At 44.5% G+C, this 25,963-nt stretch overlaps 1 protein-coding gene across 5 annotated transcripts in view; it reads right to left on the bottom strand.

Moving 5' to 3' along the window:
* Positions 1-25,963, bottom strand: part of TACC1 (transforming acidic coiled-coil containing protein 1) — a 100,097-nt gene that overhangs the window by 20,026 nt on the left and 54,108 nt on the right. For 2 of the 5 annotated variants that reach the window (XM_087706166.1, XM_087706162.1), the window contains exons 3-6: positions 18,094-19,171; positions 12,556-12,591; positions 7,126-7,186; positions 2,534-2,741 (exon numbers count right to left, since the gene is read on the bottom strand). In XM_087706166.1, coding sequence (XP_087562292.1) covers positions 2,534-2,741; positions 7,126-7,186; positions 12,556-12,591; positions 18,094-19,171 — 1,383 coding nt within the window. The remainder of the gene's footprint in view (positions 1-2,533; positions 2,742-7,125; positions 7,187-12,555; positions 12,592-18,093; positions 19,172-25,963) is intronic. The other 3 variants (XM_087706167.1, XM_087706163.1, XM_087706165.1) reach the window with 2 other exon arrangements.

Here is a 25,963-nt window from a genome sequence, read left to right as displayed (position 1 = left end):
CATTACCACAAGCGATGGAACAAAAAAACCAGCACGACACCACTGTTTGATGTCTGTCCTTCAAGCAACAACAACAATTCCATAGGACCACGAATCAGGTTTTCTGCAAATTTCACATGTAGAGAAAAAAAGAGGGAAGATTGAAAATGAGGCACATTTGAGCACAATCCCGCCAGACTGTTCCTACAGGGGAAAAAAAAAATTGTGGCCACGTTGTCCATTCTCCCAGCTGCTCCGTTGACCGAGATGCCCCACCCTGCCGATCTTTGTCCGCAGCAGCTGTTTGCTCCCCTTGATTGACAAGAATGCCAGCCTCACCCTAGACAAAGTTGACTGAGCAGAGCTGCCCCACATAACTCCTTTTATTCATATCAGCTGAACAAGCAGGAGGAAGGCACCTTTTGAAATGCAAGACGGTCTGCTGGGAAGCAGCCCAAGAATGTCCCTCTGTTCTCTGCAGAATATTATCTGCAAAGAATGTTATCTGTTATTGGTTCTGCAACCCAACAAGACAGACACGGACTTCAGAGGATAATTAGAATGGCAGAAAAAAACAATTGCTGGCAACTTGCCTTCCATCGACTTGACCACTGCACAAGTCAAAAAGAGAGCTGTGAAAATAATTACGAACCCCTCACATCCTGGACATAAATTGTTTCAACTTATACCCTCAAAACGATGCTATGGAGCACTGCACAGCAGAACAACTAGACACAAGGACAGTTTTCCCCCCGAACGCCATCACTCTGCTAAACAAATGATTTCCTCACCACTGTCAAACTATTCACTAAGGCTGCATTACTATTACTATTAGTCTTCTCATCGTTCCTATCACCCATCTCCTCCCACTTATGACTGCAGGACTGTAACTTTGTTGCTTGCATCCTTACGATTTATACTGATATTGATTGTTTCCTGATTGCTTATTTGTACCCTATGACTATCATTAAGTGTTGTATCTTATGATTCTTGATGAATGTATCTTGTCTTTCTCTTCTCTTCTTGACTTATGACTCTTCATTTCACAAAGGTTCAAAGGTTACAAACAGCCTTGGAAAAAAGGAACTATATTTATATAGACATATATTCCTTGCAGACAGCTGGTCATTTTCATCCTTTTTAACCAGCTGTACTGCAAGGAATATAAATCCTCCCATTCCCCACCATCCAGTCAGAGCCGAAGACGCTTCTTGGATGAGAAGCGAAACATCTTCAAAGAATGACAAGAAAAGAAGCACCTTTGGGTCTCTTTAATAGGTTTTACAGCTATATTCATACTGATGTAGGTTTTCCAGAACTTAAAAAGGCGTGTATGCCCACTGGCATGCCAATATCTTACAATTAGGGAACCTCTACCCACTCAAGGGATGAGGTGGCTCAGCGGCTAAGCTTGTTGATCAGAAAAGTTGACATTTAGGCCGTTCGATCCCTAGCATCACGTAATGGAGTGACCTCCCGTTACTTGTCCCAGCTTCTGCCAACCTAGCAGTTCGAAAGCATGTAAAAATGCAGTAGAAAAACAGGGACCACTTTCGTGGGAAGGTAGTGGCTTGCCATGCACCTTTGGCATTTAGTCATGCCGGCCACATGACCACGGATACGTCTTCAGAAAACGCTGGCTCTTCTGCTTTTAAATGGAGATGAACACTGCCCCCTAGAGTCAGGAACGACTAGCACATATGTGTGAGTGGAACCTTTACCTTTTACCTTTACCCAGTCAAGAGGCATTGGCAATAGACACATTCAGTGAATCCAAACTCTACATATGTTTTCTTAAAAAGACATTTATGATGACTCAGGAAAAAAAATTCACTCTGCAACTGAAACCCTTCCCAAAATGTAACCATTATTGAAATACAGTAGTCTCCTGCAGCATCTGTCCTCCAGATGTGTTGGTCTAGACTTTGCAGACTTTCCTTGCTGATAGCCAGTGACTCGGCTACCAGCGATGGGAGTCATTGGTTCAGCACATCTGGAAGGCAGATAAGAGGAAATACTACCGTATTTTTCGGACTATAAGACACACGAGAGTATAAGACGTACCAAGATTTTGAAGAGGTTTTTTTTTTTTTAAAGTTTTTGCACTCTGCAAAACAGGGTATGCAGAGAGTTTGAGAGGCCTGCAAAGTGCTCCTGGGGGCAGGGGACGGCAAAAAAACGCCCCATTTTTCACAAAAATGGCCCATTTTTTGCAAAAAACAAAAACAGGGCATGCATATGCTTTGGGAGGCTTGTAGAGTGCTCCTGGGGGCTGGGCAAAAAAGGCCCGGTTTTCATTTGTTTTTGGCCCCCCCCAACCCCCAGGAGCACTTTGCAGGCCTCCCATCCCTCTGCACATCCATTTTTGCAAAGAGGGCAGGGTTTCGGGAGGCCAAAATTGTTGTACTCAGTGTATAAGATGCACCCAAATTTTCAACCTCTTTTTGGGGGGGGAAAAGGGTGCATCTTACACTCCGAAAAATACAGTACTCTTATTACTAACTACTATTATTAAAGCAAGAGAGAGATAAAATAATGAGAGGAGCTTTCATACCTTCTACTGGGGATGAAAACGTATGATTTATGGTAGACACGGTCACATTGGAACACTCAAAATACTCCAGGTCTTCCTCGGGCTCACCTTTTACCTCCAACTCAGCTGGCTTCTGACCGGTGGAAGCCAGCTTCTCTTCATCGGTAGCATGCCCATCCCGACTGGGAAGATCTGGGATTTTGGAAATAAGGGCTGCCTCTTCTTCATCCTATGTAACAAAACCAATTTCGTTATATTTATTTTGTACAATGACAATAAAGGCTATATATATATTACTATGTAAACAAGAAGGCGGTTAAACTGAGAATGATCAAATCTGAAATGCATACCCATCGTAAGTTAATAAGAACATAATAACATAGACCAGGGGTGACACACTCAAGGCCCAGGGGCTGGAACCAGCCTGTGGGGTGCTTAGCTGCCTGGAAACAACAAAGGACCGGCGAAAATAGAGCCCCACTTTCTCTGGCAGAAGGCTAGAAAAACAAACTGAAAGCAAAACAAACAGAGAAATCGTTCCTTGGCTCATACCATACAATAGCAGAGTTGGAAGGGACCTTGTAGGTCTTCTAGTCCAACCCCTTGCCTAGGCAGGAAACCCTATACCGTTTCAGACAAATGTCTATCCAACATCTTCTTAAAGACTTCCAGTGTTGGGACATTCACAACTTCTGGAGGAAAGCTGTTCCACTGATTAATTGTTCTAACTGTCAGGAAATTTCTCCTCAGTTCTAAGTTGCTTCTCTCCTTGATTAGTTTCCACCCATTGCTTCTTGTCCTGCCTTCAGGTGCCTTGGAGAATAGTTTGACTTCCTCTTCTTTGGGGCAGCCGCTGAGATATTGGAACACTGCTATCATGTCTCCCCTAGTTCTTCTTTTTATTAAACTAGACATACCCAGTTCCTGCACCTGTTCTTCATATGTTTTAGCTTCCAGGCCTATAATCATTTTTGTTGCTCTTCTCTGCACTCTTTCTAGAGTCTCAGCATCTTTTCTACATTATGGCGACCAAAACTGGATGCAGTATTCCAAGTGTGGCCTTACCAAGACATTATAAAGTGGTGTTAACACTTCAGGTGATCTTGATTCTATCCCTCTGTTGATGCAGCCCAGAACTATGTTGGCTTTTTTGTTGTTTCCCCTTTTGCATTTCAGGATGCAAGAAGGGTCAGGAAAGGAGAAAGGGAAAGAGAAAGAAAAAGAAGGATAGGAAAAGATCAAAGAAGGAAAAAGAAGGAAAGGGGAACGAAGGAGGAGAATGAAGAGGGAAGGAAAAAGGAAGGAAGGAAGATTATAATGAAAGTGAGGGAGGGTCTCAGGGAAGTCCTGCCTTAGCACCACAGGTTCCTCCGATACGGGTTCTATGCCACACCCACCATGGCCACATCCCCAGCCATGCCCACCACGCCCCATGCGCCCCCTGGGCCTCCAAGGTCAAACACAATCCTGATGCGGCCCTCAATAAAATCGAGTTTGATGCCCCTGAGGTGGGCGGTCCACATCTCAAAAGCCCTGCTATCCTCAACCCCAGCACCCTCCAGCTGTGGGACTCCCAGCATTCTCTGCAACAGCCATGCTGGCTAGAGAATCTATGGGGTTGAAGTTCACATATCTGGAGGTGTCCCTGTTGGCTGCAGCAAGTATTGGAAGGAAAACTTAAGGTAGCTTCCACCCCAAGCTTTCTCCTGCTGCAAATGCTATAACTGTTGTGGCCCACCAGCAGCCAGTGGAGCTGGCAGCAGATTCGGACAGTGAGGAGGTCGGGGAGGAACATGGGCCAGTCCTGGAGTCTGGGGAAGGCTCTGTGTTGGAGACAGAGAGGGGGGGGCACATCTGTATACCAGTTATCAGCTGCCTTTGGAGTCGGACATCAGTGAGGCAGAGGAACAACTGGAGCCTGTTCCCAGTGTGCGCATGCGCAGAGTTGCCAGAGGAAGGGAACAGCTAAAGAAAAGAGGTTCACTTGTGAGTGAGTCCACAGGTGGACAATGAGGGGCCCTTCCCAGAGGAAATAAAAGAGGAGCAAAAGGGGAGTGGGGTTTGCAGGAGACAATTAGTTCGCTTCATTGGTTCGTGACTCTCCAAGACTCCTTGCCAAGTTTTGTGGATATCGACCTGGCAGTTCTACAAGCCAGATAAGGTCTGTGACCGTAAATCCTCCCTTGAAAGACTTTGCTTGATGTGAATGAACAGAATTTACAGTAAATTAATAAAAGGGATTTTTGTCAGGACTAAGAGTTTGCTTCAGGCTCTTGGGAAGCCTCGGTCAGAACAGTAACTTGGTTTACATGCTATATGAAACTAGGCAAAGAAACCAGAAGCCAAGGCTGTTCCAATGTATACAAGTTTAGTCAACAAACTTCAAGCTGGGCTTGTACTTAGATCACTTATGGGCACAAAGAGATTTGAGACTTATGGTGCACTTGATCCCGCCCTCAGATTCAGCCTGGTCATCTCCTACAACAAGGCTAGTGAACAGAAATACACATATGCTTGCCCAACTTTTCAAACATGGGAGTGTTTTTAATATTTTTAAGCTATTTTAAACTGGCTTTAACTGCTTGACTCAGTTACCCTTTTCCTGGTCTCCAATAATGTCACTATTCCCACAACATAAGATTCAGTTATTTCGCACAACCATCTCAGCAACAATCCCTAGTTTGATCCTCAACTCAAAGTAAGAAATTAAAAATTGCTCCATTACCCCCAGGATATGCCAGAATTCTCTCCTTGGTAATTACTCTCTGTTCTAATTATTTGCTGTTTCAACATTCCTGATTGTTGAGTTTTAATGCTCACTTTAATGCCCCACATTGTAGAGGAGATGGGAGGAATAAAAACTGAATGAATGAATGAATGCTGTTTGAACAATTTGCAACTTACTTTAATGATTTTCAAACATCTAATCCAGCAAAGACATGTAGGTAACATTGACTGCAACCAACAATATAACTACAGATATAGCTGTAGATGTAGATCACGGTTCCACCACAAAACCGCATTCGACTAAAGGGCGCTCGACGAAACCGCATAGCTGACGTCATCACAGCGCGACAACAGCGTGGAGACAGAAGCACGCTGTAAACGCTAAACCTAAAATTAACCCCTAAACCTAAACCTAACCCCCCAAAACCTAATCCTAAACCTAACCCTAAACCTAACCCTTAACCTAACCCTAAACCTAACCCTAACCCTTAACCTAACCCTAAACCTAACCCTTACCTTAACTTGAATCGGCTTGCTTTCAAAGCGCTATTTAAAGCGCCCTTCTTTCTCCACGCTCGCTGTTGTCGCCCTGTTGATGACGTCAGCGACGCGGTTTAATCGGGCGCTCTTTAGTCGAGCGCGGTTTTGTTGTGCCACGGTAGATCACACAGGACCACTGTACATCTGACTCAGTGTGTTCACTCATTCAATTGTACTGTTTTACAATACAGGTATGCTGTCTTCTGCATAATAGACATAATATAGACAGCAGACTAAAAAGCAGAGATATCACCCTGTCAACAAAAGTGCGTATAGTCAAGGCTATGACTTTCCCAGTTGCAATGGATAGCTGTGAAAGTTGGACCATAAGGAAGGCTGAGCACTAAAGAATGGAGGCTTTTGAACTAGGGTGCTGCAGAAGACTCCTGCGAGTCCCTTGGAATGCAACTGGTCAGTCTAAGAGGAGATCAACCCTGACTGCTCTTTAGAAGGCCAGATCCTAAAGAGGAAACTCAAATACTTTGGCCACCTAATGAGAAGGAAGGAATCACTGGAGAAGAGCCTAATGCTGGGAACAATGGAGGGCAAAAGAAGAAGGCAAAGAATGAGGTGGCTGGATGGAGTCACCAAAGCAGTCAGCGTGAGCTTGAATGGACTCCAGAGGATGGTAGAGGACAGGAAGGCCTGGAGAACATTGTCAATGGGGTCACGATGGGTTGGACATGACTTCACAACGAACAACAACACAATACAGGTAGACCTTGAGTTATGACCATTGATTCAGCAGCAGTTGAAAGTTACAATGGTGCTGCAGGATGAGACTTATAACAATGGGGCAGTGGAGTTCAATGAGACTACCCAATAAGCAGTTTTAGGTAATAAAGGAAGAAGTTCGGGAAAGTTGGTTGAAGTTTTTCAACCCAGCCTCTCTGGCTCATCATACCAGCCACTGATGGATGCCCACAATCTCATCTTCAGGAAAACCTATGATGCCAACCTCTGAGACTGGCAAGTTCGTTCCTAGCTGGTTGTGCCCACAATCAGCCACCATACATTGGCTCTTCACCTCCGAGACAAGGTCAGCCCTGATGTAAGAGGGAGCAACTGAACACCGAGGTGGCGCAGTGGTTAGGGTGCAGTACTGCAGGCCACTTTAGCTGACTGTGATCTGCAGTTCAGCGGTTCAAATCTCACCGGCTCAAGGTCGACTCAGCCTTCCATCCTTCCGAGGTGGGTGAAATGAGGACCCAGACTGTGGGAGCAAGTTGCTGACTCAATTTGCTAAAAAAAATTGTAAACCGCTTAGAGAGGGCTGAAAGCCCTATGAAGCGGTATATAAGTCTAATAAATAAAATAAATAAATAAATAAATAAATAAACGTTTACCTGAGCGCAAGCATCCAGGGCCAAGGAATGAGTTTCATACTTTCTCACCTTGCAGCCACTCCTGTAAAGAAAAAAAACGGTGTAGCAGTTAGGGTCAGATTTTCTGGTTTCCCCATGGAAAGAGGAGAGCAAGCAAGGGAGAAGAGACACGCACACACACACAGCCAGAGAGGGAGGGACTGAAGCAAAACAAAGGGCGAATCCTGAATTTGCTGACGTTCAGTGGGGAAACAAAATCACCAGCCATTCCCCTCCAATATTTCCTGAATGGTCATCTTGGTTTGAAATAACCAACACTAAAAGGCTTTTGAGCAAGTCCTCCAAGGCGAAAGACATATTGCCAATACAGGATATCCAGACCCATTCCCTAGACACAACAGATGTGGGTGCAAGTGCTGAGGGATCTAGAATGGGTGGCAGTTAGCCAATTACAGGTAGTCCTCAACTTACAACAGTTCATTTAGTAACTGAAATTACAACGGCACTGAAAAAAGTGACTTGTGACCGTTTTTCACATTTAATGTCCGTTGCAGCATCCCTATGGTCACGCGACAAGACCCTTGGTGACGGGTGTATAATTATGACAGTTGCAGCCTCTTGGAGTCACGCCATCCCCTTCTGTGACCCTCTGACAAGCCAAGTCAATGGAGCAGTGAGATTCACTTAACCATGTTACTTACTTAACAACTGCAGTGATTCACTTAACAACGGTGGCAAGGCAGTAAAATGGAGCAAAAATTCACTTAACAAAGGTCATACTTAGCAACAGAAATGTTGGGCTCAATTGTGGTTGTAAGTCAAGGACCCCCTGTGGTAAGTTGATGATTTGCAACTGATTGTAATCAGTGTGAAAATTCATTTTTTTTACTACCGGTTCTGTGGGCGTGGCTTGGTGGGCATGGAAGGGGAGGAATACTGCAAAATCTCCATTCCCACCCCACTCTGGTGGCATCTGCCAGTTCTCCAAACTACTCAAAATTTCTGCTACTGGTTCTCCAGAACCTGTCAGAACTTGCTGGATTTCATCCCTGGTTATATTCAATTACAGCAGTCCTGTTGTCAATGGACTACCCCAGCAGCCATTTTGAGCCTGTGCCCACATCCTCCAAATTCACAATTTGCCAAAGCTCTGGACTGGCTTAGTAAAATTATTCAATCTCTTTCACCTAAACAAAGAAATGTACAAAGATTTGCAAGAACCAGCCTGCCCCCAACCCTACTTTCTGCCCCCTACCATTGCAGATCAAAGACCAGCAAACGCTAAATAAATAGAACAATTATTCCAGTTGCCATCCTTCATCTCCATCAAATTAATTGGCGGGGAAGAAAGTAGTTAAAAGCAAAATGAAGCCTTTAGCTGCTGGCTAGCTTTTATCCTAATAGCCTATGCTGGTTCGTGTTATGGTCATCGAAGGAACGCAGCCTGTGCAGCTACAGAGTGCAAGCAGAATGACCTTGTAATCACAATTCCATTTGCAAAGGGGCCCCTTAGGATTAAATCGCCTGTGTGATTTCTTGCAATCCAAGCACTACATTCAGGCTAACTAATAAAGCCATCATCACATCCCTTTGAGCTGAATGGGAATTCTCTCGCAAACAACTGTGCTCTGGACTCCACGGGAGAAGCAACCAATTAAGACGAAGCCGTGAAATAAACCACCACAGCAAGATTTGATCTTTTGCCCCCCCCCCCACTTCAAGGGGTCTTTAAAGAGCTTGTTCGTGGTTTCCCTCCAACAATGCCTAAGCAACAAAACGGTGGATAACTTAATTAATAAGCAGGGGGCAAAAGCCAGCGTGGAACTGGGATTTAGCTTACACGGCGAATTCTAAACCCCAATGAAAATATCCTGGAGTTTAGAATGATTCTACACATGCGTGCATCCAGACATACCTTGCTGAAAGGAAAATTAAGGCAAATGTGTGTGCTTCTATTGCCACGTTCTCAGAAAGCCTAAGACAGCCCATTTATTTTAAGAGGGGGGAAGGGACAGTGAGAGACAGAGTTTGAAAGAGAGACAGAGTGAGAGACAGAAAGTGAAAGAGAAAAAGAAAGAAAAAGAGAAGAGAGACAGTGAAAGAGTGAAAGTAAAGAGAGGAGAGAGGGACAGAGTAAAAAAGAGAAAGAAAAAGAGAAAAAGAGAAGAGAGAGACACACACAGAGAGACAGAGAGAGAGAGAAAAAGAGAAAAAGAGAGACAGTGAAAGAGATTGAAAGAAAAAAAAAGAAGAGAGTGAGAGAGAGAGTGAAAGAGAGACGAGAGACAGAGAGAGAGACAGAGTCATAGAGACAGAGAGTGAAAGAAAGAGAGTGGAAAAGAGAGAGAGTGAAAGAGAGAAAGAGAGGGAAAGAGAGAGAAGAGTGTGTGTGTGAGAAAGAGACGGAGTGAAAGAGAAAGAAAAAGAGAGAGAAGAGTGAAGAGACAGAAACAGAGTGAAAGAAAGAGAAAGAGACAGTGTGAAAGAAAGAGTGGAAGAGAGAGACAGAGTGAAACAGAGAAAGAGAAAGGGGGAGAGAGAGTAGAGTGTGTGTTTGTGTGTGTGTGTGTGTGTGTGAGAGAGAGAGAGAAAGAGAGAGAGAGAGAGAGAGAGAGAGAGAGAGAGAGAGAGAGAGAGAGAGAGAGAGACGGAGTCTCCTGCGGGAAGGATACTACAAAATCCCCATTCCCTCCCCACTCCTGGGGGAAGGATACTGCAAAATCTATTCCCTCCCTACTCCTGGGGGAAGGATACTGCAAAATCCCCATTCCCTCCCCATTCCTGGGGGAAGGATACTGCAAAATCCCCATTCCCTCTTCACCTCACTAACCAGCTTTCCAGTTCTGTTCTCCTGTGCAGGGCAACAAAAGAACACCCAGCCGATCAACTAGGACTCGCAAAGCAGCGAATAGATCAGGGGCAGGGCCAGCCAGAGGCGGTATTTGCCCATTCTCCGAAGTACTCAAAATTTCCACTACCGGTTCACTAGAACTGGTCAGAACCGGCTGAATATCACCTCTGCAATGACTCCAGTAAATCCTTTTTATTGTGGGGTAGAATAACAAAATCTTGAAAGGCTATCGAAGTGGTGTTTTTTTTTTCATCTTATACTAAACAAAATCAAGGCAGGGTTATTTTGAAAAAAAATTCTCACCCTTTCCTATTTCCCAGGACGAATACAGGCAGTCCTCAACTTATGAACATTCATTTAGCGACCATTCGAAGTTATGACACTGCTGAACAAATTGACTTACAACAGGTCCTTGCACTTAGAACTGCTGTGGTGCCCCCACAGGCGTGGGATGGCAATACAGGTTCTTGAGACAAGAATTGACTGAATCTGCCTTCCCCGCTATTCCGAGGCCCCCAGTCTCCAAATCTTGTGTGGTACCCATGAGATAATCCAGATTTTTGTTATATCTGAAGATGTGTTGACACTCCTACAAATTCTTGAGAATCAGCTAAGCTTGCGGTACTTACACCAACACATCTATGCAGTTTTTTCAGCAACAATACAGGAATTGCTTCAGTGGTAAAATTCAATTTTTTTACTACTGGTTCTGTGGGCGTGGCTTGGTGGGCGTGGCAGGGGAAAGATACTGCAAAATCTCCATTCCCACCGCATTCTGGGGCAAGCCAGAGGTGGTATTTGCCAGTTCACCTAACTACTCAAAATTTCTGCTACCAGTTCTCCAGAACTTGTCAGAACCTGCTGAATTTCAGTCCTGAATTGCTTGCTGTTGCCTTCCCTGGAATAAGGGTTCTGCTCCCCTCAACTCCTATGTCTAGGCCAGAAGCTCTGGACTTTCTAGGGTACCCTATCCAGTAATAAACCAAGTCTGATCCTGCTTAGTTTTTGAAGAACGATCAAGATTGGTTGTTAGGTATCTACAGACCCCTCAAATCCTGGACATAAAGTGTTTCAACTTCTCCCCTTAGGACCACCTTATAGGGCATTGCATGCTGAAACAACTAGACCCAAAGATAGTTCTCCCTACCTCCGTGCCATCCCTCTGCTGAACACCTATGTGGTCATGACCCATCACTTTTTTTGGTTTTGTACATTTGAGAGCTTATGCACCAGAGACAAATTCCTTGTGTGTCCAATAAAAATTTATGTTCTGTTCTGTGTCCTATTCCGTTCCATTCCATCTTCCATTCCATTCCATCTTCCATTCCGTTCCATTCCATTTTCCATTCCACTGCATTTTTATTCCATTCCAATTCTATTCTATTCTATTCCTAATTTAACAGATTAACAGAATTGGAAGAGACCTTATAGGTCATCTAGTCCAATCCCCCGCTCAAGCAGGAGACCCTAATATTAATTCTAATTAGTATTAATGCTAATAATTAATTAATGCTAGTTAGTATTAATTCTAATACAAATTCTATTCTAATTCTAATTAATTCTATTCTAATCTAACTAATTTGCTAATTAATTCTAATTCTAATGCTATGCTATGCTAATTCTATGCTATTCTATAATTCTAATTCCATTCTTCTCACCCCCATTCTGAAACAGTTACTGCAAATTCTTTTGCCAATTGAGCTTCCATATAATTTTCTTGACAGCAATCTGAAACTGGGTTACCAGAGAGGAGCCCTGATTTGGGAGGCTGCAAGGAGAGGTTCCACCACAAAACCGCGGTAGACAATTGCGCGCTCGACAAAAGCGCGTACGTGACGTCATCACAGCGCGACGAAAACATCGCGCTGTGAGCGGTAAATTTAAAATTAAAGCGAAAACCTTACCCTAACCCCCCCAAACCTAACCCTAAACCTAACCCTAAACCTAACCCTAAACCTAACCCTAAACCTAACGGTAACCCTTAACCTAACGCTAAACCTAATCCTAACGCTTAACGTAACCCTAAACCTAACCCTAACCCTAACCCTTAACCTAACCCTAACCCTAACCCTAACCCTTACCTTTATGTGAATCGGCTTGCTTTAATTTTATTTTAATTTTATTTATTTTTTAATTTTTTTCATCGCACTGCTGATGACGTCAGGTACGCGCTTTCGTCGAGCGCGGTTTTGTCGAGCGCGGTTTTGACGGGTCACGGCAAGGAGACACCACAAGCCAGGATCATTTGGAAGGCACAGACACCCACTGCAAATAAGCATGCCATCCACAGCAGATCAAATCAAACATTATTACTGCTATCCAAGACCGCCAATGCCATCAACAGCAAGCAGACTCCTCCTCTCTCCCCCTACTTGTTCCGCTGGGAAGCAAAGCTGCCAGATAAAATCGTGCCTTTGAAATGGAGGCCAAGGACAACACGCTCATTTTTTTTAAAGAAAAGAGGCAAGAGGGGTGTGTGAAAAAGCAACATGCAAACAGAGGGAAAACCAGAGAAGGAGAAACAGAGAGAACTTCCAAACCTTCCAGAAAAGGAATAAAAAGAAAAGAAAAGAAAAGGAGGTGGGGAGAAGAGTACTTACAACAGAAAACAGAGAAATTTCACTTGTTCTGTAGTCCTGAGGCACCAGAAATAAACAGGCAAAAGAGACAAGCAGAGGGAGAGAGATGGAAGGGAAGGAGAAAATATACATGAAAGATCCAGATATATATTTGAAATAGATATATATTTCCTACTGAATAAATTCAAGTTATCCTCCGAAAAGGACCAATAAGCTAGGAAGGAAAAGAACTGGATATATTTAGGACTAGGAGAAAAGGCCTCAAAAAGAAGTGTCATGGCTTATTATAAGAACCATATCTAAATGTACCAGTTCTGCATGAACATCAGATGGAATTAAAGTCTCTCAGAACCTCGGCTTCCGTTGTAAATCACACAAAGCCACTTCTTATGGCTGGCAAACACTTGGATCAAAGGCCAATGAGGTCTCAAAAACTAGAAATGAGGTCTGCCAGCAGCTAGATGACAGGAAGCTTTAGGATTTTGGTAAGGTAGCTTGGCCCTCAAGCTGATTAAAAGTAAAGGTCCCCCTCGCACATATGTGCTACTCGTTCCCGACTCTAGGGGACAGTGCTCATCTCAGTTTCAAAGCCAAAGATCCAGCACTGTCCGAAGATGTCTCCATGGTCATGTGTCTGGCATGACTAAATGCCGAAGGTGCACGGAACACTGTTATCTTCCCACCAAAGGGGGTTCCTATTTTTCTACTTGCATTTTTACATGCTTTCAAACTGCTAGATTGGCAGAAGCTGGGATAAGTAACGGGGGTTCACTCCGTTACACGGAGCTAAGGATTCAAACTGCCGAACTGCCAAGCTTTCTGATTGACAAGCTCAGTGTCTTAGCTCCTGAGGGATTAGCAACCCCTAAATTGCAAGCATACAAAACTGAATGCAGTGTGCAACCTGCCTAATTGATCCAAATCTTAGAACCAGACTTAGCAGCTGGGGGCATAGAGTTTCAATTATAGAGGCAGGACGTGGGTCTAGGGCAGGAGTGTCAAACTCGATTTCACTGAGGGTTATGTTTGACCTTGGTAGGCTGGGATGGGCATGGCCAGCTCGATGTCACTCATATTAGGGATGCCTGCAGTGGCCCGAGCACACTGCCAGCGAAAATGGGATCCTGAGCTCCGTTTTCGGCTGCCAATGGCCTCTTGCAAGCCTCTACCAGCAAAAATAGAGCTCGGAGGGCCACGGGTGGGCCTTCCGAGCTCTGTTTTTGCTGGCAGGGGCACCGTGGGCCAGTCCTCCACTGTTTCCAAGTCAACCTCCGGGCCTTGAGTTTGACACCCCTGGCCTAGGGTTTTCCGTAGTCTATATGTAGCAGATACCCAACTGTATCCATAAGGTCTTATCTCTGGAAAGCAATAGCCAATGTGGACCAGAGAAAAGCAAGCTGAAGCCTTCCAGATGTTCTGAACTTCAATGTCCATCAAATCCAGACAGCATAATCAATAAAGCAGGGATGCTGGGAACTTTAATTTAGCAATGCTCAGAACATCACAGGTTTCCAATTAGATCAGTGATGTGACTACTCAGACCTTCTCATGACCTTTAAGATGTTAATGGGATGTCACATCTTACAAATATGTCAGGATAGTATCTGCTAATTTCCTCAACAATTCCCTGTTGTTTATTAACCATTCCTCCACTTCTGGATGCCTGCCAAATATTTATTAGCACATTTAAGAATTACAGTTACAACCGGCTTGACTTCCATGCTATATCTTGCTGATTCCCTGTTCAAAAGCTTCTTATTACCAAGAAGTCGATGGCATCAGATCTATCCGGATCAATCCAGAATCTGGGAACACATATGTGCTAATTGTTCCTGACTCTAGAGGGCGGTGCTCATCTTTGTTTCAAAACCAAAGAGCCAGCGCTGTCCGAAGATATCTCCGTGGTCATGTGGCTGACATGACTCAACGCCGAAGGCGCACGGAACTCTGTTACCTTCCCACCAAAGCAATCCCTATTTTTCTACTTGCATTTTTACATGCTTTCAAACGGCTAGGTTGGCAGAAGCTGGGACAAGTAACAGGAGCTCACTCCGTTACGTGGAGCTAGGGATTCAAACCATCAAACTGCCAACCATTCTGATCAACAAGCTCAGCATCTTAGCCATTGAGCTACTGCGTCCCTTGTATTTTTCATGAGTGAAGAGGGAGAACTGCTGGGGCCTGTTCCAGATGCACACATGCGCAGAGCTCTTAGGAGAGGAGAACAACGAAGGACAAGGAGTCAACTCGGGAAGCAAAGCACACGTGGATGTTGAATGGCCCCTCCCTGGCTGGGGACTAAATAGAAGGAAAGGGGAGTGGTTGTATTTCTGAAGATTTTGCTCATTGGGTTTCGTGCCACAGAGACTGCTTGCTAGAACTTAATTTGCAGCCTTTTGGCTGGGAATTATTGCAAGATCTGTTACTGCAGTTAACTCCTTGAAGGATTATTGCCTGGACTTTTCGGCGGGTGAATGCCACTAATTCACAAGAGGTAAATAAAGATGGTTTTTGTGTGGGTCAAGGAGTCTGTTTCTTGCTTCTGCTAAGGCTGTGTCAGAACAGGAACATTTTACCACAAGAGGTAAGATCCACCCTCTCTCTTTTAATCTTTGGGAAAGTTCTTAAAACCTGCCATGGGGTCCAGAAGGAGAAGTTGTAGCTGGAGGTAGCTGGTGCACCAACAGAGAAAGCACCTCTGCCTGTTGCCCCCCCCCCTCCCCAGGCAAACCCTTGTTTTTAAAATTTGCTTTGATGTTTGCAATTTTAATATTTTTATATTTATAATTGTTGGGTGTTTGTGTGTTTTTACCTTGGTGTAAGCCGCTCAGAGTCACCTTGAAACATGAGAGGGTGGGGGGTAAATAAATTGGATAAATAAAATATATGAAGTGTGGGTGACAACGGTAATAAAACTCTTCCAGGTTTTTACCACTTTCTGTCCCAGAGAGGAAGAGTTAAAAAGTCAGCATCTCAAGATGAAGGAATACTGAACTGTTTCTTTTACAACCTGCCTATAGATAAGGTCTCAATTGGTGCAGGTTTGAATACTGCGAAATTTGGCTTAGTGTGATTTGTATGCTGAAACCAAGCCAACGTGAGCCGAAATTCAGTTAATTGCAACGATGGTGCGTGCAGTTTGCCACCTGGGTTTTAGATGATTAATCGAGTGTGCAAAATGAAGAAAAAGGAAGTTATGTTGGAGGAAATCTCAAAAGAAAGTAGAGGTGTGGTGGTGCAGTGGTTAGACTGCAGTACCACAGGTGACTTCTGCTGACTTCCGTCTGCCAACAGTTTGGCAGTTTGATTCCCACCAGCTCAAGGTTGACTCAGCCTTTCATCTTTCTGAGGTCAGTAAAATGAGGACCCAGATTGTTGGGGGCAGCAAGCTGACTCTGTAAACCACTTAGAGGAGACTGTAAAGCACTATGAAGTGGTATATAAATCTAAATGCTATTTGCTAAGGGAGGGAGGGAGGAAAGAAGAAATCTATGGTGATACAGTGGTTAGAATGCAGTATTGCAGGGTAACTCTGCCCACAGCCAGGAAGTTTGATCCTGACCGGCTCAAGGTTGACTCAGACTTCCATCCTTCCAAGGTTGGTAAAATGAGGACCCAGATTGTTGGGGGCAACAGGCTGACTCTGCAAACCGCTTAAAGGGCTGTAAAGCACTGTGAAGCAGTAAAGGAAGCAGTAAACAGCATGTCTGCCCTGCATATCAGTTGATCTTCTTTAGTGTTATTCCGTATTGCATTACAAGGTAGTCCTCTACTTATGACAGCAGGGATCGGAACCTTAAGCAATGTGCTTATTGAATGAGGCACCATGTGACCAGGCCCAATTGTATAACCTTTTTCATCATGGTTATTAAGAGAATCACTGTGATTTTTCCTGCAGGAGCTTAAGGTGTTATATATTGTATTCCCTCTTCCAATTAATCGTACAACAACAGGTAGGTTGGACTGAGAGACAGTGGCTGGTTTGGTTACTTACTAGACTTTTGTGGAGGAGATTGGACTTAAAACGTGATCGCTTCTGGTCTTAATTCAACACCCTAACCTCAATAATGCTATATTTGATTATTACCATGTTTCCCCGAAAATAAGACAGGGTCTTATTTTCTTTTGATCCCCTGAAATAAGCGCTTGGCCTTATTTTCGGGGAGGACTTAATATTTTTGTGGTGCAGAAGGCCCCCTAACCTCGGCCCACGGCCCATGGATCAGCTGATCCAGAGAGGGCCAGAAGTTCTGTCTCTGTTTTTGCCACACCCTTGCCAGCCCTAGCATCGCTGGGCCTGCTGCTCTTTTTGCAGCCGCCACTAAGAGAAGGGGCGCAGTAGCTAGCATTTGCTGGAGCGGCTACCGTGAGGCTGTTCCATGTAGATGGCAGGTACACATGGGGTGCGTGGGGATGTTCCCCCCTTCCCCCAGGAAATGGCGCATGCATTTAAATATTTTAGGTGCATGCGTTCAAAACCCCGATTAGGCTTATTATCTGGGGAAGTCTTATTTTGGGGAAAACAGGGTAGAAGAGCAAAAATAACCAAGCATTTCCTGGCAATGTTAATATTTTATTGATTTTTTATTTATTAAATTTATTGACCACCCATCTCACTGCAAGGTAACTCTGGACAGTTTATAGTATTAACTATAATATAATATTTAGAAGCTTAGTCATTTTCGAGGAGACCAAGAACTTCCTTCCAATAGAAATCTGTTGCTCAGGGTTGAACGATGGACTTCTTGATGGCTTCTGGGTTTGGTTGGTTTCTTGCAGACATTTCATTACACAAGTCAGTAACAATCATTGGTGATGTTACCTACTTGGATAATGTAACGTCTGAATGCAACCAGCCAACCTCTGAGGATTCCACAGAATCTGCCTTCCATAGCCAGATGAACTATCTTGGGATGGAGATTTAATGGGAAAAACGTTTTTAATCTTGGATGAACTATTAGTATTACTAATACTAATTAGTAATTAATTAATAACTATTACTACCCTTTTTCCATGGTTAATTTAACCATGGGGAGGAAAACAAGGGGGGAAAAATCTGCCTCCCAGCAATTTGCCTCGTGGAGCAAACAGCAAGTTTCACTTTCAGTTTAAGTGCGCCTCCCGATCATCAGCTGTTTCAGGCTGCAGGGATTGCTATAGCCTATTGCAGCCTCCACAAGCTCCATTTTCCCCATTTGCTGCAAGGAGGTAAATTACTGGGAGGCAGAGGCCAAAGAGTGGGGGATGGTGGGTGGGTGGGTGGGGCTACATTCAGTGTATAAGATGCACCCAAATTTCCACCTTTCTCTAGGGGGGCGAAGGTGCATCTTATACTTTGAAAAATACGGTATATAGAATGGGATGCCACTGGGCGGGTGGCAGGCCTGGCTGGCGGTCGGAATTACCGGTTCGCCTAAACCGGTCTGAACTGACAGTGGCCCACCTCTGGTTGCAACAGTTGAGTTCCTGACATCCTGGAGGACATACAATCCTACTTAGAACCCTCATCAGCTTCAGACGTCCCTCTTTCCTCCCCTGCTGAGACCCCCTGTCACTCACGTTATCAGCCGTGATCTGGAGCTCTGTGGGGCCAAGCTTGTCTTCAAATCATCTCCCGCGGCCTCTCGGGCTTGCGACTCCAGGATCTCGTTGAGACTGTTCTCTGCGGAAGGACAAGAATCAGCTCCTACGGTGGACAAGGTCTTACTGCCCGGCTTGAAAGGGTCACCCACGTCCAAATGATAGGAACGTTTTGTGAGCGTGGGAGAATCCTGCAAAGAGGAGCTGCCCACAAAGGGGTTAAAGGCAGGGTCATCCCATTGGTTGGTGTCTGCCAGGGGAGTCGCTCTGGTCAGAGGTGCCACCGATGCCTCAGGCACTATTGTCTTCTCTCCATCCTCGGGACCTACAACAGGTCGGGTGGCCCTTTGTCTCTTAGGAGACAACTTACTGCTTGGCCTCTTCCCCATTTTTCTTGCTGGGAGCTTCTTGGGCTCGGCGTTTTCTGCTTCTTCAGCAAAATCAAACTCTAGTTTCACAGCCCTGGTCTTGCAATCTCCAGCTCCCGCTGAGCTGGGATGCTTGGGGTCACTATGGGGAAGATCAGCACTTGGCCGAGAAGCAGGGGGCGAGTTTGGACATTTGGAGCCTCCCATCCTAAAGGGGTTCACAGTCTCATTGTATTCCTCTGGATCGAAGTGGTAGGTAGCTTTGGGAATAGGGGGGCTTTCGGTAGTCACTTCAGCCTCGGAGTTCTCTCCCCCCATTTTCTTTTGAAGAGCGATGGGTTTCGCCCTCGGGAGCTTGCTCTTATTACTAGCAATGTTCTCAACACTTGACTTGACTTCTGAAGGTTCTTGAATGGGGATATCTTGGCTTTCCTTCAAAATGTCCCTTTGCTCCTCTTGGGATGGCGTGCCTGACGTGTGGTCTGGGTTGAGCCTCGCTGGAACCGTATTCTCCTCCGTAGCCTCTAATGGAGAAGAAGACACGGATGAACCCTGCTCAATGCCAAGGTGGGCTTTTGATATAAATGCGTCACTGGCTTGCACATCTGCAGAGTCAGTCTGCAATTCATCCTCTGCTGAAGCTGATGTCTCCTCCAAAACTTTGGAGACAAACTGGTCTTCCAGAGATGCTGCATGGAGAAGAGAGGAATAGAGAGGTAAATGTAGAATATGTTTCTTTTAGGAAAAAAAAATCAGATCAATAATATTTATTTATTTATTTGGCATGTGATATAATTCATGGATAGCCGGGAAAGAACGCATCATAATAATTCCCACATGAGATGCAGATGTGTGGTTGATTGTGTAAGGTACAAGAGATTCAAGAATTTATAAAGTTACAAATTACATTTTAAAATGCACTGGTTCATAGGAATGAAATAAGCGCGCTGTATCTAGGTCCCAAGGTGCTTTTTCAAAGGACAAATGGACTTTGTTTTCCCCTGAAGACATTATGCTTCTCATTCAAGGAGCATCTTCAGTTCTAAAGAAACTTCCTTGAAGTTTCTTCAAGGAAGACGCATTTTGAAAAAGCACCTTTGGGACAACCATGACCTGGATGACTGAGAATCTCCATAGACATTTAATATTTAGGACATTTATCTAATTAAACACAGTCTTTGTTAGCTGGAGAAAATTTGTATTTCCTCCTATATAAGTTCTCACAAAGCAACTAGTCACTATATATATCCATGATGGCCAACCTGTGGCACGCAGAGCCATCGCATGTTGCTCTTCTGGGTTCCGGCCAGCTGGTCTTCATGCACACGGGAGCACCGGAAACTGGAAGAGCAGCTCCCAGGGGGGAGAGGGGCATGCATGTGCCAGGCAGCTGCTCTTCCGGTTTCCGGCACGCATGCATGCGCACACACTCCCATTTTGGCACTCGGTGCCCTACACTGCTATATATGATCCAATCATCTGATGAGGAGCACCACAGTCACATTCAGGGGAAGATACCCTGCCCCATTTAAACAGGAAGTCTGGATAGATGCCATTTAAGGTGCCAATCCTATTCAAAGTTTTCCAAGCCTGGCAGATAACATGGAAACCCACTAATTTTCGTGTCAGGTCAGTTCTGCTTTTTCCAGAGTCTGGAGCACCAGTTTTCAAACAAGGCGCATCTTTAAACTCCGGCCTCTGACGCAGAATCTCTTTTCATCCAACTTTGAATTGGAGATGCAGCAATTCGTAATTGTGTTGCCACACTTTAAGATACAGAGAAAATTCATGTAGATGGTACTGTAGAAAAGATTATATACCGTATTTTTGGAGTATAAGACGCACCAGAGTATAAGGCACAGCAAGGTTTTGAAGAGGAAAATTTTTTAAAACAGTTTTTGCTCTCTGCAAACCTCCCAAAAACAGACCGTTTCCCCCCCCAAAGCATGAATAGCCTTTAGGGAGCTTGCAGAGTGCTCCTGGGGGTGCCCCCCCCAAACCAGCAAAAAGCAGCCCGTTTTCCACAAAGAAGGTCATGGATAGCCTTTAGGAAGCTTACAGGGTGGCCCCCCCGGGGGGGGGTTAAAATTGAGCAAAAAACAGCCTATTTTTGCTCATTTCTGTCCTCCCCAGCCCCCAGGAGCTCTCTGAAAGCCTTTTAAAAGCTATGCATGGCCATTTTGGTGAAGGGGAGGGAGTTTCAGGAGGAAAAATAATGCTGTATTCAGTGTATCAGACGTTCCCAGACTTGCAGCCTCTTTTTTGAGGGAAAAGGGTGCGTCTTATACTCCGAAAAATACAGAAAATCCATCTACTAAGAAAGCTGGCAAGCCAGAGATAAAAATTCCAACCCAACCTGCTTCTTGATTCTGCATATTTTCTATCTCCTGCAAAAGATGATTATTATTATGAAAAAATATTACTCTATTATAAGAGAAACATTAAATCGTGGAAGTCAAAGTAGTACAGTTCAGATAGAAATGTGCCATTTTAGAAAGTGCATTTTTCTAACCTACAATAATCTTCTTAGAGGCACACCTTACTAGATACTCTTTTAATAATCTTCTTATATCCACGCCTTTCTAGGTACTCTTTTATCTCATCCCGAAGTTCGCACTTGGCTCCCGAATGGCATGATGAGAACTTATTTCTTCCTTGCTCATCGTTGGCTGAGATCACGCAGACGTGGAAAAATAAAAACTGCCCTGCCTTACAATTCTGAGAGAGGATGGAAACAGAATTTAGAGCAAAATCTAGAATGATCTATGAGAGAGAACAATAGTCTGGTAACCAACTGCCAAGATCTTGCAGTGGCTCACGTCCACGTTAGTGACATTCCCAAAGATTCAGAGTAAGAAAGTTTACTGGTTAGATCAGAGGTGTCAAACTGAAGGCCTGTGGGCTGGATTTGGCCCGCCAGGTGCTTAAATCTGGCCCACGGGGCTGACCTGGAAACAGGAAAGGATCGGCCCATTTTCGGCCTCCCCAGCCTCCAGTAGCTCTCTGCTGGTCAAAAATGGGATGCAGGGGGAGGAACACGTGGCCCCCATATGGGCGATTTTTAGATTCATTCTGCTGACCAAAAACAGCCCATTTTCAGCCGGCAGAGTACAGCAGGAAACCAAAAACGATGCACGGGGGAGGCGTGTGCCCCCTACACCCCATTTTGGTTGGCAAAGGGCTTCAGGAGACGCCTATCCTACTTCCCCTCCGCCAGCTTGTGGAAGACAACTATAATGCTGTCCCTCAAAGAAATCCAGTTTGACACTCCTGGGTTAGATTATACAGCAGTGATTGCAAACCTTTTTCACCTTGGGTGCTAAAAGCACACGGTGCTATCGTATGAACTCACCTCGATAATTTAATGCCCCCCATGCCATGCCCTCTCCGCATGCATGCATGACACATCTTCCACTGCCCCACACATGCGCACACTGATTTCTCTCTATCACTTTAATCAAATAGTACCCCTCACTATATTATTTAAACAGACATAAAAGAAAAAATGCCCAACATCTGTAAACTTCTTATCTTTCTACTATTTTTATTCATTCTATAAACAATCTGCAAAAATCTCTGCTTTTGTTCTGCAGTATTTTAGAAACAGAGGTCTTCGTTCCCAGAAAATTCCATATGTTAAATCTCAGGACTGACGCATGCTTCAGATTTACAGGGGAAAATGTAGTTTTAGACAAGTGGAAAATTCACATTGCTCCTCTTGACAGTTTTTTAAACCAAGCCAATCTTCCTGGATTTGGGGACTGTGGACTAAAACATACAAAGAACGGTTGCAGGAACTGGGTAGGTCTAGTTTAATGAGAAGAAGGACCAGGGGAGACATGATAGCAATGTTCCAATATCTCAGGGGTTGCCACAAAGAAGAGGGAGTCAAGATATTCTCCAAGGCACCAAAAGGCAAGACGAGAAATAACAGATGGAAACGAACCAAGGAGAGAAGCAACCTAGAACTAAGAAAAATTTCTTGAGAACAATTATCTGGTGGAATGTTTTCAAAAAGAGACTGGACAACCATTTGTCTGAAATGATCTACGGCAGGGGTTGGCAAACTTAAATACTCAAAGAGCCATTTGGACCCGTTTCCCACAGAAAATAAAACCCTGGGAGCCACAAAGGTCATAACTGGAAGCCCCCTGTTCAATTCTGGAACTGACCGGATGATGGAGATGATCACCGCCCCTTAGAGTTGGGAATGACTAGAACATACACTATATTTCCAAAAGTATTCGCTCACCTGCCTTTACTCGCATATGAACTTACTGTAAGTGACATCCCATTCCTAATCCATAGGGTTCAATATGACCGGTCCACCCTTTGCAGCTATAACAGCTTCAACTCTTCTGGGAAGGCTGTCCACAAGGTTCAGGAGTGTGTTTATGGGAATTTTTGACCATTCTTCCAGTAACGCATTTGTGAGGTCACACACTGATGTTGGACGAGTTTACGTGGCCTACCATTTCGTGGCTGAGTTGCTGTTGTTCCCAAACCCTTCCACGTTCTTATAATACAGCTGACAGTTGACTGTGGAATATTTAGGAGCGAGGAAATTTCACGACTGGTTTTGTTGCCCAGGTGGCATCCTATCACAGTTCCACGCTGGAATTCACTAAGCTCCTAAGAGCGACCCATTCTTTCACAAATGTGTGTAAAAACAGTCTGCATGCCAAGGTACTTGATTTTACACACCTGTGGCCATGGAAGTGATTGGAACACCTGATTTTGATTATTTGGAGGGGTGAGAGAATACTTTTGGCAATATAGTATATGTGCGAGGGGAACCTTTACTTTTTTCCAGCTATTATGGCCACAAAGGAGCTGTTTTCTGCACCCAGGAAAGCCTGGCAATTTCCTGATTATGGCCCGTTTTTAGAACCTGCTTGGACCACTTCCAATCCTCACAATTTTTTCCCAAGCTTTTTTTTTTTAATTTTTAGATCAGAGCTGGGGCTGGGAGGTAAAGATGATCTCCTGTGTGATTATGAAGGGTGTGTCGAAGTTCTGGAATGCTGAGCCCCTTTCAGAAGTACAGGAAAACACCTGTCAACCCCACCAAGCTGCATGCCTCTGCCTCTTCCATTCCTCTCGGGGCGTGTAGCACCCAAGCAGGTGCCCAAATAAATCTGTCAAGGGCAAGCTGACAGGCCCGTGGCAACACCCAAAGGCTGAGCAACTCCAACCATTTCATCTCACAAATGAAAAATAAGTACACAACCCTTTGAGCGAGGTACCCTGCAGCACGCCTATTGCAAGGCTCCAGGAGATTGCTGTGCCTCTAGGTTCCACACACCAACTCTGGGATGCTTCCAAAGGCCTTCAAAAGTTCCTAGCAAACGATTAGACGGCACACAAACATGGATGGGAGCCATCCTGGCTGTAAGCTTTCATTTTAATACCATTTAAATAGTAATGGAATCCAATCCAATGTACCGTATTTTTCAGAGTATAAGACGCACCTTCCCCCCCCTCTAAAAGATGGTGAAAATTTGGGTCCGTCTTATACACCGAATGTAGCCTCCCCCACCCCCACCCTTTGGCCTCTGCCTCCCAGCAATTTACCTTCTTGCAACAAACTGGGAAACTGGATCTTGCGGAGGCTGCAATAAGCTATAGCAATCCCTGCAGCCTGAAACAGCTGATGATCGGGAGGCATGTTTAAACTGAAAGTGAAACTTGCTGTTTGTTCCAGTAGGCAAATTGCTTGGAGACAGAGGCAGATTTTTTTTTTCTTGTGCTAATCAGGCTGTTTGCTGAAAGGAGGTAAGTCAATAATTATAAATGCCTATAGAATGTTCAAATTATTAGACTTATTTTTTAAAGACCGCTTTATTATTGTTCTAGACAGAACAAAATGAAGAAGCTTTTAAAAATAAATGCTTGATCTGAAGAGGCCCAGTGCTACTGTATCTTCTTTTAAATAGCAAAGAATAACTATACTTCCAGAAAGCAATTTTAACAGTATCTGTACAAGTATAGTCTGAAATACAACACTACAAACAGGGTATATTGTCTGTACTGTTTGCTGTTTGTTGCAAGGAGGCAAATTGCTGGGAGGCAGAAGCAGAAAGAGGCTAGAAGAAATCGCCACACAGAACACCACCGGCCTGTCATCCACTGCATTGATGTGTTGTGACAGCATTTGGAAATGGGCATGTCCAGTAGGAATCAATTATTTTCTGGAACTATCTGCAACATATGCTCGGCACACCAAATCTACCCTAAAAAGTTGCCCTACTCTTGTGTGAGATGCTACAGAGCTTCAACTTCATTGCCCAGATTTGCCAACTTCCAAAAACTTTATCTCCCTTATTAGAAAAAAAAAACTTTTAGCACTGCAGACTCAGAAAGGCATAGTGACAGGGAGTTGGCTGCATACTTTAAATTCCCTTGCAGTCTTAGAAATCTCTCTGCCCCAGAGAGAAAGAAGGGAGATCTTCTACAGGCAATTAGCAAGGAGCAAGAGGAGGAGGGGTCATTCCTGAAATATTCTGGCATTTAGCTTTTGAAAGACCAGAAAAACTTGTTACAAGTAGAAATATTTCAGGCAAGGTTTCCTTAATCCCACTCCCTCAGGCAAAAAAAAAAAAAAAGATTTTGGAATGAAAACCAATGCAAATCTCAATTTACCACCATTCATTTCGTGATCATTCACCCTAAAACAGCACCGGGAAAAGAGATTTATGGTCATTTTCACACTTAAAACTATTGCGTCATCCCACATAGACATGGGATCAAACTTTGGATGCTTGGCAACTGACTCATACTTATGACGGTTGCAGTGTCACGGAGTCACGTGATCCCCCTTTTTGCAACCTTCTGATGAGCAAAGTCAATGAGGAAGTCCGATTCACTTCACCACCTTGTTATTCATGGAACAACTGCTGTGATTCACTCGTAGCAAGAAAGGTTGCAAAATGGGGCAAAACTCACTTAACAACTGTTTCACTTAGCAATAGAAATTTCCGACTCAATTGTGGCCATAAGTCGAGGAGCACTTATACTGTTCCTCCTTCCCAAAATCTAATAGCTGGTTCATGCATGTCTACCCATCACAATGATTTCACCCTTAACCCACGCCTTCCTTGCACACCAAAAAGAGTTTCCATATTATTTGCTTTCATCTAATGCAGGGGTGTCAAACTCAAGGCCCAGGGGCTGGATCCGGAATGTCGGGTACTTAGATCTGGCCCGTGAGGCTGCCCTGGAAACAGTGAAGGACTGGTTTGTGGTGCATCTGCCAGTGAAAACGGACTCCTGAGCTCCATTTTAGGCTTCGACAGCCTCCTGCAACCCTCTGCCAATGAAAATGGAGCTCTGTTTTTGCTGGCAGAGGGTTGCAGGAGGCCATCACAGCCAAAAACGGAGCTCGGGAGTCCGTTTTCACTGACAGAGTGCTCAGGTCACCACAGTTGCCCCCAACATGAGTGACATCAAGCTGGCCATTCCCACCACACCCTGACCACTCC

The sequence above is a fragment of the Thamnophis sirtalis genome, unplaced genomic scaffold (genome assembly GCF_051295495.1).
Source record: "Thamnophis sirtalis isolate CommonGarterSnake01/CBP01778 unplaced genomic scaffold, rThaSir2_p1.2 scaffold_2, whole genome shotgun sequence".
Classification (NCBI taxonomy): domain Eukaryota; kingdom Metazoa; phylum Chordata; class Lepidosauria; order Squamata; family Natricidae; genus Thamnophis; species Thamnophis sirtalis.
The sequence above is the reverse complement of the archived record's forward strand: the minus strand, read 5'-3'. Positions and strand labels throughout refer to the sequence as shown.